The sequence below is a fragment of the Leptinotarsa decemlineata genome, unplaced genomic scaffold, assembly GCF_025532065.1.
Source record: "Leptinotarsa decemlineata unplaced genomic scaffold, Ldec_3_MD MMD2_tig00000882_RagTag_RagTag, whole genome shotgun sequence".
NCBI classification, from domain to species: Eukaryota; Metazoa; Arthropoda; class Insecta; order Coleoptera; family Chrysomelidae; genus Leptinotarsa; species Leptinotarsa decemlineata.
The window spans coordinates 2,446,687-2,459,524 of NW_027412556.1; the positions used below are offsets into that span (position 1 = coordinate 2,446,687).

Below are 12,838 nucleotides of genomic sequence, written 5' to 3' on the forward strand. Positions count from 1 at the left end.
TGTGCCTTCATTGCCGTCTCATCCTTCATACCGTCTCTTCGACCTGGTTTTCGATTTCTTCTACTTCGTCCGTGAACGAGACATCATTTCCATCACACTATCTTTCGAAATTATCAGCAAATGCTTCCGTTGTCTCTTGATCCATGTAGACTATTCCTTGCTCGCCGTATATGAGCGGGCATGGTTTTCGATGTCCCTTCCTGAGAACTTTTTGCATTCTCCATCGGAATTGGTCTTCGGTGTTGATTTCTTTCAGACGGGTGTTCCATTGGCAGTCTCGAATTGCACGTAGCCCTTGCCGCAGGATTCTGCCGGCTCTGTGCATACTCTTTTTGTCCATTGGAGCGCCTGTCCGTTGGTATCTTCTCTTCAGACGTCTTCCGATTCTGATGAGTTCCATATTACTTCCGATATGATGTGCTCCTGTAGATTGAAATGCGTGGCTGGGGTTTCCCGACATAGATTGGATGATCGCCTATTGCAGATGTGTAGTAGCGTTCTCCAGATCAGTCTTTGTTTCGATGCCTGGGATGCCTACTATCTCGTCGTGAACGGTGCGCTGGAATCTGCTCCAGTCGGTGATTCTCTTTTTTGGTTCGTCTGGCTTCCTCTGACCTATTCCTACTGTAAATAGCGTAGGATTGTGGTTTGATGAACCTTCGTCTAGCACTTCCATCTCCTATGTGGGGATGTTTTGCACTATGACGACGTCGGGGACGTGGTCTTCTGGTAGGTAGTGCGTTGGGGCTTCTGGAGCAACTGCCCCGGTATCCTCAAATTTTCTAGCAGTCCTGGTGAGTTCTCTTCCTCTTTGGTTTCCGTTCCTGCCGTTCCAGTCGCGTGACTTCTCGTTGAAGTTGCCTATTTTTTGTAGTTCCGGCTTTCTGTCTCCGTGGTGCGCTAGATCTGTCTTTACTAGAAGTGCCGCCCCCCACGCGGCGAAGTGAAGCCTTGGCCTGTCTGTCCTTTAAGTATTATATCCTGAGACGCGAACATTCGTGTTTTTTCCGAGCCTTGTCTCCTGGATTGCCATGACTTCTATGCTTAGCCGTGATAGCAGCTCCATGAGCTCGTTCTTTCTTTCTGTGGCGCCGTTCCACTATTCGTTTCTATGGTTTTCTGGAAACCGTACTGACATTATTGGTTTCTGGGTGCTGTCAGTAGTGCAGCTTATACTGCTTACGCGATCTTTTGCTGCTCAGTGGTGAGTTTGCTTAGTGTATTCATTTGGTCGTTTTCGTTATTTTTGTCGTTTTTGTTTCCGGCTGTCTGAGCGCTAGGTGTTGTCTTCTTTGCTTCTGGTTTGGGCCTCTAACTATCTGATTATTTGGGCCTGTTCCATGCTGCTTGTGTGGTCCTTGGATTGGGTAACATTTTGCATTCCCTGTAGCTGGATGCGCTTCCAAGCAGTTGGCGCATTTCATTGGCGTATCTCTCATTTTCTTGTATTCTCTGCTCTCGTGGTTTTCACCACAACGCGTGGTTGCGTGGCAGCATTTTTGTGACATCGGTGGGACAGTACTCCTCTGTTCGTCTCTGCGGTTCAGCCCACATATTTTTCCCTCTGTCTGTAGCACTTTATCCTTTCACTAGGAATAAAGGAAACGTCTTCCTAGTGCGCCTTATATTATGCGATGACTTGCTGAGATGACTTTGTTTCGTAAAGTCATCTTTCGTAAGGTACGTCTTTCTCCTCCCACGTTCTCCGGTATTTCATGGATGACTATGTGCAGTGGTATCTCCTTCTTCGTGGTAAATGTACGGAAGTCCAGTTTGCTATCTTCCATATATCTTTTTGCAGTTCGCCATTCTGCTTCGTTGGTTTATTCGTTGTTTAAATGTACAAAGGTATTGCCTCTTTTTAAAAAAGGAGACAGGTCTCTGGTTGGTAACTATAGACCAATATCAATCATTCCCGTTTTGGGAAAAATCTTTGCAGTAATTCTGAAGAACAGGCTCATGAACTTTTTTATCAATAACAAATTATTTAGTGAAGATCAATACGAATTCAGAGCGGGTAGATCAACAACAGATGCAATTCGAAAAACTGTGAGTCTGGTTATCGATGGTCTTGAGAGAGGTGAACATGTGATTTTAACCATGCGTGATCTCTCTAAAGCATTCGTTTGCGTTTCGCACGATGTTCTGTTCAAAAAGTTGGAGTTTTATGGAGTGAGGGAGCTACCACTCAGTTTATTTCAGTCGTACTTATGTAACAGAACCCAATCTGTGTATGTGAATGGAAACATGTCTGACAATAAAACTATCAAGAATGGTGTACCGCAGGGATCCATTCTGGGACCATTGCTATTCTTGATATATTTCAATTACTTCAGTAATTTTATGTCGCAGATGACACAACTCTAATAACGTCTCAGAAAAACTTAATCAAATTACCACTATTACTACTGATGATACTTTGAGACAGGGGTACCTGTGGTTCACAACAAATCAGTTGAAATCAAACGAAAGCAAGACCCAGAAGGTCTTGTTTACGACCTCAAGTACTGAAACAACTGAAAATGGCGATGATACTGCCAAACTAACAGGACTCACTCTTCACCGGAATTTATCATGGTATGCACACATTGATGAACTGAGTGAGAAGCTGTGTAAGAGTATATTTGCTTTTCGACAGCTAAATAGAGTATTGTCTCTTGACGCCCTGCGAAGTTCATATTTTGCTTTGTTCCACTCACATATGAATTATGGCATAGTTTTGTGGGGTAATTCCTCTCACTCCATTAAAATCTTCAGACTTCAGAAAAAAGCAGTCAGAATATTGAAGAATGCCAATTATAGAGATCACTGTAAGCCGCTTTTCAAAAAATGGGTATACTACCACTACCCTCGGTATTCATATATAGTCAATTACTTGAAATACATAAAAATAATTTTCTTATTAGTCAATGGGCTATGCTTGAAGACTGGCAATAAACAAATCTAAAGCAAATGGAACTTCAAACGTTCAAGCCAGTCTCTATATACCTACACAGTAGGTTTGATGGACTGACGCCTATCAGAAAACAACTACTCCCCTGGCTAATACCACGAAGGGCGTTGGATTATATCAGACAGGCGTCAGTGCAGGAATCTTCACAGAAAATGTCCTGCATATGCAATTGGCAATACAACTGAAAGAGTCGACGTTCAATTATGTTATGTTCAATTATGTCGACGTTCAAGTGTGCCCGTTCCATAATTGAACGTCGACTCTTTCAGTTGTATTTCCAATTGCATATGCAGGACATTTTCTGTGAAGATTCCTGCACTGACGCCTGTCTGATATAATCCAACGCCCTTCGTGGTATTAGCCAGGGGAGTAGTTGTTTTCTGATAGGCGTCAGTCCATTAAACCTACTGTGTAGGTATATAGAGACTGGCTTGAACGTTTGAAGTTCCATTTGCTTTAGATTTAATTACATAAAAATAAATCGAAGTCTTCGCAGCATCAGGATATTCATCATCATGCTACAAGAAATGCAGATCTGTTCATACAAACTCACAAGGTCTATTAAAAATTCATTGAATATCAATCTCTACAATCATCTTTCTAATTCGCTTAAAGTGCTCAAACAAAGCTCCTTCAGAAACAGAGTCAGAACTATTCTCCTGGAAAACTGTTTTTATAGTACTCAGGATTATTTGAGTACTTCAATTATGCCGATTTAGATTTGATTTTATTTCACCTGACATGTGAAGCTCATGTTTATATATAATTTTTGTTTTTTGACACTTTCAAAAATTTTAGACTGATTACTGTGATGTTCAAAATTATCTTTCATTTTATTCACAATTTATGATTCAATATTTACAACTTGTGACTAGTTTTTTTTCTATGTATATTATAACTGACTTGCAACAAATATTCAAGTGTAAAGTTGTCAAATAAATATACCTATCTATCTATCTATCTATGAATGTAAATGCCATCCTTTGCCAGTTTGGCTTTATTATATTTATTTTCTTCAGTTGGAGATCCAGTTGCCTCGTTTCGGTTGTTGTTCCTAGCTTCAGCTTTTTCGTGGGCTATGGGCCTTCTGGTGCGGCGGTTTGGTTTTCCTACCTTTACGAAACCGTCCCATACGACTCTGTTTCTGAGTTTTCTTCCGTTTCTCGTTGCCGCTTGGTTTGTCGCTGTTCTTCTATCTCATCATCTTTCTTGTCGTCACGGGAGTCTGTTTTTCAGCTTCTTCAGCCTGTGTGTCAGTTTCTACCCTTGATGGTTCTTCCTTTTGTTGTTTTTCCTCCTTGTTTTCAGAAGCATTGCTCTTTTCTTTCAATGCCAGTTGTTTTTCTCATTTCTCTTATTAGTTTCAATATGTCCTTTTCCTGCTTCTCTTTCTTCTTTCATAGTTGGAGGTTCTCCTCTGACAGTCTCTCAATTTCTTGTTCCATTAATGGTACCATTATTGATACACACAAATTATGTGTGGGATACACACAAATAGTTCTGATAAGAACTAGTTTCTGCTATTTCCCTATTATCACTGGTTTTAGTTTATATTCTTTGATCATGGATAAGGTTATCAATTTTCATCAAGTAACGGGCCAAATGTATTCATAATTTGTTATGTATATTGATTGATATCGAGGCCAAAGTGTCTCATGGAAACATGGAAGAATACAAACAGAATAACAAAATGTCAATTCATTAAATTGACATGTTTTTTCACAAAATAGCTTTTTGTATATGAACTAGAGTGTCGATGGATCAATGATAAGATGAACGAATTCATCAGCATTTCAACCTTTCACTTGTTGTTCGTAATCGACGAGAAGTAGGCTATAGAATGAAATGCACTAAGAAACCAGTGACCGACAGTGTCGTTCTTTCATTTTACCTGAGGATTGCAAAAATCTTTGGCTTGAACAATGAAAATTTTCGACGAAAAATCGCATATCGAAGTTTTATGCGTACTCTTTCAACACTGCTGTGGTTTGCTCACTGGTATATTTCTGTATTAACTGGTTGGATAGACATGAAAGTGGGTACACAAATACTCTTTTTATACTGTCCGGTTTACTATTATTCACTCGTGGATTTTTCTTCGTATTCGGAGTGTTTGGTGCCTTCAAAAACGGAGCTGATTGGAGTAAACTCAAAGAAAAGTTGAAGATTATTGATGAGTGTATGGTCCAAAGAACATATTTCGAAGATATCAACATTTGGAAACACAGCCTTTCATCAGTCCTATGTTATGGCATCATCATATTAATATATTTCATAGAAGCCGGAGTATATTACGAAAACTACAAAATATTTCACTACATTGCCACTTACAGCAATAAGCTGGTGATTGATTTCCAGATCCTCATGATAATGATAATCTGTCATGAACTCTGTAGTATTCTCAGGAGGAGATACGATTATTTGAACAGAGTTATTGCATCATATTTCAATGAACGTATCACTAATGCTACAATTAGAACAAAAGAAATCCAAATTATGTTGAGGAATCTTCACGTTGCTGTTGGAAAAGTTAACGTTATTTTTGGAAAGTATAGCTTGTTTATGGTTTATTTTTCGTCTTTGCATATTTTACTGTTGTGTCAAGTCTTTCTGGATACTTCTCAATCAGGAAATTTATTGGGGACGCTCAAGAAATTCATAGTCTATGGATTACTACAATGTGTGAGTAGAATATATTAACGGTTTTCTTTGATTTCTTTGATATATATATATATATATATATATATATATATATATATTATATATATTATATATATATATATATATATATAATATATATATATATATATATATGTGTGTGTGTGTGTGTGTGGGTGTCCCACATTTTATGTGACAGGCAATATCTGGTTTGTTGAAGGAGATACACAAAAATGTTTCATACAAAAGTTTTAGGAGTTCATGAGAGCTATATTTTGATATAATTTTTAAATATACAGGGTTTTTGGTGTAGGTGCTAGAGACCAAAATTCCATTTTTTAAAATAGAACGCACTGTATATCATTACATATTCAGATGCTACGTTAAATTCTGATATCATTTCATGTTTGGTTTTTGAAATTCGGTTACGGCGTTGTTGAGTTATTGCACTTTTCCTTAAATATAAAGTTTCAAAAAAACTTATTTACTCGTACACGAATCCAGTCTATATCTTTTATTAAATTGAACTAGACTACTACTGAATACAAACCATTATTCTCACCTCTACGATACGATATCGATATCAGTTGAATATAATATTGAAATTCTTGAGAATGTGACTAACTTGAGGGTGAATTGCTTTATATTGCACAATTTCATCAAGTAGCTTATGCTTGTTGATGCCATAGTAACAAATGTTGTTGAATTGTATCTACTTGTCAGTTCGATTCAGTGATTCTTTGCAAAACAGTAACTGTGTTCTTTGTGCGAAAACTCCAGTATGCCTTTCGCGTTTCGTCCAAGTGATTGCATTGATATGCTATTAATTTTTGGGGAATGTCAGAAAAACTGCCGTCAAGCACAACGTCTATACCAAGAACGTTTTCCAGACAGATCCATTCCGTCACGAATGACTTTTTCGAGAGTTGTAGAAAAATTGCGAACTGGGTCATTTCCTTCTACTATAAAGCATCGTCATCATACGAGATCTGTTAGAACTGAAGATTTAGAGATCAATGTGTTGGCTTATATTACTATTCATCCACATGTTTCTATCCGTACTCTTGCAGAAGAAGTCGGTGTGAGTAAATCTAATGTACAAAGAATTCTGAAAGAAAATAAATACCACCCATTCAAAATTCAGTTGGTACATGGTTTGAAACCCACGGACTTTGAACGACGACTTGAATTCATTGCTTGTATTCAGGTAATATTACATGAAAGTCCTAACATATTCAGTCAAATTTTGTGGAGCGATGAATCGCGATTCCACAATAATGGAGTTGTGAATCGACATAACAGTCACTATTGGTCTCAAGAAAATCCCCACTGGGTCCGCGAAAGTAATTTTCAAACTACATGGGGTATTAATGTATGGTGTGGATTGTTCAATGGCCGCATCATAGGATCTTACTTTTTCAATGAAAATCTCAATGGATTGCGATATTTACATTTTCTAGAAAATGATTTGATCCAGTTGATGGAATATTTCATCTACTTCGAGAGATTATATCAACATCATTCACATATATTTTAGGAGCTATAAGCGAAAAGTTGAAAAAAGGCAGACATGTTTTCTGTTTTTTGCTAATATATCAAAAGGCGATGAATAATGTTTGTAGAGATATTACAGAATCACCCCAAAAATATGACTACCACCCGGGTTTTTCAATTTGTTTCAACTAATGTCAGTTATCGATACCGATCTTATGGGGTATGTGCCTCAGTTTGGGTTATTACAGCAGATGCAAGTTTGAACAAAATAAAGTTGAGTTTAATTCATGAGTTTTTCAAATTCACTTCAAAAAGTATTCAAATTGATGTTTCAAATGTTGGGTTTTGATTTTTAAAGGGAATTAATACGTACCTAGATATTCTACTTCAAAAAAGGAAAATTATCTTTATAAATCAACAATTAAGGCGAAATATAAATTAAATTTCAATAACACCTCCATAAGCCACATAAACAACAGTTGTTTTGTTATTTATTTATATAGAGGAAGATAGGTTAGGTGCACAAAATGTTCATATGCCACAGAATGTCTTGGAACTCGGAACATAAGTAAACAGAACAGCACACCTCAGAAATATGTCATCTTTGTTTGTCTCATACAGGTAACAGATTCATTGTCCTTTATTAGCTATAATCGATGTTTCCAAATGGTGAAATAGAAACGAATCCCTTAAAATGTAGAATGCATTATTTCATTCCTCTTTTTTAAGTGTTCGATGAGTTTAACGTTTCAAAGGCCAAAATCTGCCTCCGTCTTCAGAAACAGACAAAAAATTCTAAGATATTTGCAGTTATTCCTTTTGATTATTTATTTCTAAACTTCTCCGACAGATGTCAAACTCCTTTGACAACAGTCTTGCCCATAAAGGGCAAGAAAACTGTTCCAAATAAATATAGACCAGTCGCTTCGCTATCAGTGACCAGCTGTCGCTCCCCTACGAACGACAACTCCCAAAATTTGAAACTTGTGCGAGCTAAGAACTAACGAGGTTTCAACTCTCATCGTGTGATTCCTAAGTGAGGGCAATGGCATACCCCCTCATGGAGACGACATCTATGGGGTCACCAGAAACTCAATCCTCGAATATCAAAGATAAACGAAGCCCCTCAAGGCGATCAGTTGCAAAGTTGAGCTTCGATATCGACCGCCGACGTGGTTGCATGTTGATATTGCTGAAACGAAAGATCAGGGCCTCCTTTCAAATACACATATTGTCTTTACAACCTCAATTTCCTTTTCCTTTCGGTAACGTAATTATACGCGACGTACTTAGTCATTCTGATTATTTCCTGTCATACTTTTTTGAATTTCCTCACCTGTCTATTGAAATTGTTTCCTATATAGGAAACACTACGGTATGTCAAATCAAATTACCTGCCTTAGAATATTCAGTATTGAAAGTTTAGCATTTGCAGGAAAATGTAGACATGTTGACCCAGTAATAGAATGAATGTTGCCTTGACTTGATACCTCACTCGAAAGTTGGCACCTACATGGATAAAACGAAACGAACAAAATGAATTTCGAACAAGCAAGCGACACCGCCCTTTTATCGTTCTTATCGAAAATCGCAAGAGTTTTTGGTATGTCTTACGGAAGGTTTGATTCGAAAAGATGGTTCTCCAAGATATTCGTCATAACCTTCAACACGGTTTCATGTCTCTTGCTTGCACACGACTATTTCGCAGCGAACGTATTTTTCCAGATATCGGAGCATTCTCTAATTTTGTTGATTTTGGACAACGCCAACATGGCATGCGAGATGATCTTTTGCCTGATTACACTACATGTCAATATCAATTACAGAACAGACTGGATGAAGCTTTGGGAGAATATTTTGGAATTTGAGAGAGGCATGAAGCATAGAATTTTTTTCGGGATATGTGCATTTGGAAATACATCTCTTTTGCAATAGTGTCTTACGGATTCGTCGTGTCAATCACAGTTTTTGTATATGCCCTTTATTGTAGAAATGGTGGTAGTACTGCAGGAGGTTTAGTCAGTCTGGTACACAGGCTGGTAATGAATACCCAAGTATTGTTGATAATTGTGATCATGTATGTATTCTGTGATGTCTTGAATAGACGTTACGACTACCTGAATAAAATAGTTGAATGTGTAGTTCATCAGGTGGATATAAAACTAGAAGTGAAATATATTCAACGTATGAGCTTGATGCTTCTTCATGTGGGAAAACATGTGAATACAATCTTTGGAAAATACAGTGCGGTTATGTTTTTCAATTCTGGAGTGTATATTCTGATGCTTTGTCAGATGAAGCTTTTGAAAGACAAAGAAAATATACAATTATCCACAGGCTTTGATTACCTCAACATTATATATAGTAGCATTCAATGTGTAAGTAGTTTTTGAACATTCACGTAGAAATAACATTGAATACACTGAACAGTTGCTGTCTTTTCGAAAACAATTCCTGAATTTCTATTAAGCACACAAGATAGATTTCATTGAAAATTGCTCGTTCTGCAGGTTTACATGTCATGTGTTTTTGAAAAGTGAACGATAAAGAATTCAGTATTCGTTAATGCTGTTGATTTTTCTTCCAAATTTTAATTGTATGCTTCTTTTCAGCGATTTCAGAATAATTTTTCCCTACGAATTCAAATAGTCAAAGCGCCCTTAAAATAAACCAGGCGTTTGGCAATAATAGTGTTTTTTTCATCAGTTCGAACTTTCATTGTCTAATGTGATAAAAATTTATTTGAAATTCCTGAAAAAATCAAAAAGATTAACCGAAAATAACAACTTTGTTGAACAAAAAACTGGAATTATAAGGAAATAACATACAAGCAACAAAAATAAAAAATTGAAATATTACTAAAAGCTGAAAAATACAAAAAAAAAAAATATTATAAAGAAAAATTGAAAAATAAAAATTATAAAAAGCACGGTCCAGTAGTGTCTTGATGATTCCTCTCTTAGTCGATTGATGGTGGTTGGATTTCTGATTCAGATACTGTCCTGTGTGGGTGGGTTTTCGATGTATAGATGTTTCCCATTTAGTGTCTGTCCTCTTCACCAATACGTCTAAGAAAAACAATTCGTTGTGGACTTCCTTCTTAATTGTGAAAGTGATGGAAGGACTTATGTTGTTGATGTGCTTCAGGAAAGTGTCTAGTTCTGCATTTCCATGTTCTATCTTTCAGGTCTCCATCTTCGGATAGCTTCTTCTGTATGATTTGAAGTACTTCTTCGACAGGAACGTTGGTGTAGAGGCTTTCTACGTCGAAACTGATCAGGCAAAGAGCAGGTCATTGAAGAATCCCACAAGGAATAATTCACACAATTATAATCGAATATTACCAAAACATCCCGAAATATAAAATATGAATTCAATTTCTCAGTATGAAGTGAACGTCTACGACCCAAAAACTACAACAAAAAATACAGGTCCGTATTTGAAAATTCAAAGATTGGGGTGACCCAAGTCAGATGACACCCTGTATAAAAGATTCATGGATATATTCTGAGAGCCCACATCAAGTGCCTATAGCAAAATGTGAAAAGATTTTCAATATGCCTGTGAATGATAATAATAATAATAATAAAGTTTTATTCATACTATTTCATTACATATTTCAATTCTACCAATCATGAAATGAACAAAACAGAAAAAAACCACAAGGAAATGATTCCGCGCGTGGCATGAAATCTTTGTCCGAACATTAGACGTGAACATCATAGAAGTACAAATATTCTCTAATTTTTTTTTAAATATAAGAACATACAAATCTTAAAAATGGTTAATACTAGAAGATTTAAAATCCAAACCGAAGACTAAACAATTTAAAGTGGAATAAGAATATAAAAGTTCAAGTCATGTCACATTTCTAAAATATTGAATTTCATATCAGATTAAAGAAAAATTTTGGCACTAATATCACATTACAATAATTACATCCGGATATTTATATCTGCAGATTATATTACGAGCAACATCTCATGCAAGTCTATAACATCCTCTACTTGTAGCTATAAAGCTTTCCAGTGTTTCTGGCGGAAAAGTGAACAGCCAAGATCTGACCCTTTTCTTGAACATTTCGTATGAGTTGATCGTTTTGAGTTCGAGCGGTAGCTCATAAAAAGTTTTGGTCCCAAAAAAGTATAACATTTCTGCCCTTTCGTTTTATTAGTTCTTGCTATCATAGCGTTAGTTTTATGCCTTGTGTTGTAATGGTGCTGAAGAGGTACCAACGACGATTTATGTCTATACTGCCTCAAGAGATTCGCAAAAACAAATATCTGACTTACATTCATTATCGTCGTTTCTCTATATAGGCTACATGACGGATATTCTCGCGGTTTTTTATATATCATTTTAAGAATGCATTATTGAATTTTTTGTAGATTATTGATAAGTGTTTTTGAGGCTTCTCCCCATGCAATGATTCCATAGGAAAGATGACTTTCGACCAAAGCATGGTACAGTATTATTAGATATTTTATATTAATGATGTTAGATATGTTTTTGACTAAAGAAGATATAAGATATAGATATATTTTTTACACCTTTCTATTATGCGCAGTACCTGGTGTCTCGGGCAGGGTCAGGCAAACACAGGTATTGGTACTTCTAATTCCATAGATACTTGCCTTAAAAAAGTTCAGGGTGCATCAAACACTTCATGAAACATGCGTCACTGGCTCTCCGACTATATCGTTCACGAGATCCTCATGTACAGAAACGAATTTCAATAGCCCTGTAAATACATAGAAATGGTATCAAATCATTATATCCACTCTATTCATTTGATGATCTACTGAATGATGAAATCATTCAAAGGCCATGTAGATGTTCCTTGATTTTCACTGACTATTTCCATTTCAGGTATACACCATCGTGATGATTATGTCTTACGATAAGGTGGAGAAGAGCGCTCTGAAACTGCTGGAAACCTGTCGGTATCTACAAGCAACGGCAGAGAACGACCTCATTGCAAATGAACTCCTGGGGCTGTCAAACTGCATCCAAAACCTCCTACCGAAATTTTCCGCAGCAGGCTTTTTCGACGTCAACCAACGATTGATACCTGGTTTCTTATCTGCTGTCACAGCCTACGTCATCATTCTCATTCAATTCAGGGTGTAAACACTTTATTATACTCTACAGAGTACTCGATTTTATGTTTCGTATCTAAGATTGGAGGGAGAAAAATGCTGAAAACCGACTCTCACAACCAGGTTCTGGTGATGAGTTATATGTTGGTATGACAGGAGAAGAATTGTAAGAGATATACAGTGTGTAACAACGAAAACTTAACAGAGCCGTTTTTGAATATAAAAAGTGAGATTTTTAAGAAAAGCTCGGACACGTCGATTTCTAATTGAAGGGGGACACCTTTCAGATTAATCAGATTTTTTGTAGTACGCACCCCCTCGGAGGGGTGCGTCCGACGACCCTTAATTAGATAGGGAAAGTAGGTCGAGTGGCACCTTGTTTTAAAGTTCTTTCGAATACCTTTATAACTCTGTTGAAAGAAAATTCTTGTAACGATTAGTTTTCGAGATAATTTGAAGTTAAAATTGCCATGTTAATAATACATTAGACAGACCACTCGGTAACTTGTATGCCTAAGGGGAAAAAAATTCGAGCAGTTCTTCTTATCAGTTTTTTGTTAAATAAAATCCCTTTTTCAAAATCAATACCCACTCCTCTTCTTCCAGTTTTCATTAGTACATCGTTCGATTGTTT

General features: G+C 36.7%; 1 protein-coding gene across 1 annotated transcript; it reads left to right on the top strand.

Moving 5' to 3' along the window:
* The first annotated feature begins 1,149 nt into the window (after positions 1–1,149).
* On the top strand, positions 1,150–12,493 carry LOC141482123 (uncharacterized). The gene is made up of 2 exons (XM_074174788.1): positions 1,150–1,204; positions 11,975–12,493. Exon 2 carries the CDS (start codon positions 11,990–11,992, stop codon positions 12,233–12,235), a length of 246 nt encoding a protein of 81 aa, XP_074030889.1. The 5' UTR covers positions 1,150–1,204; positions 11,975–11,989; the 3' UTR covers positions 12,236–12,493.
* The last annotated feature ends 345 nt before the right edge of the window (positions 12,494–12,838 follow it).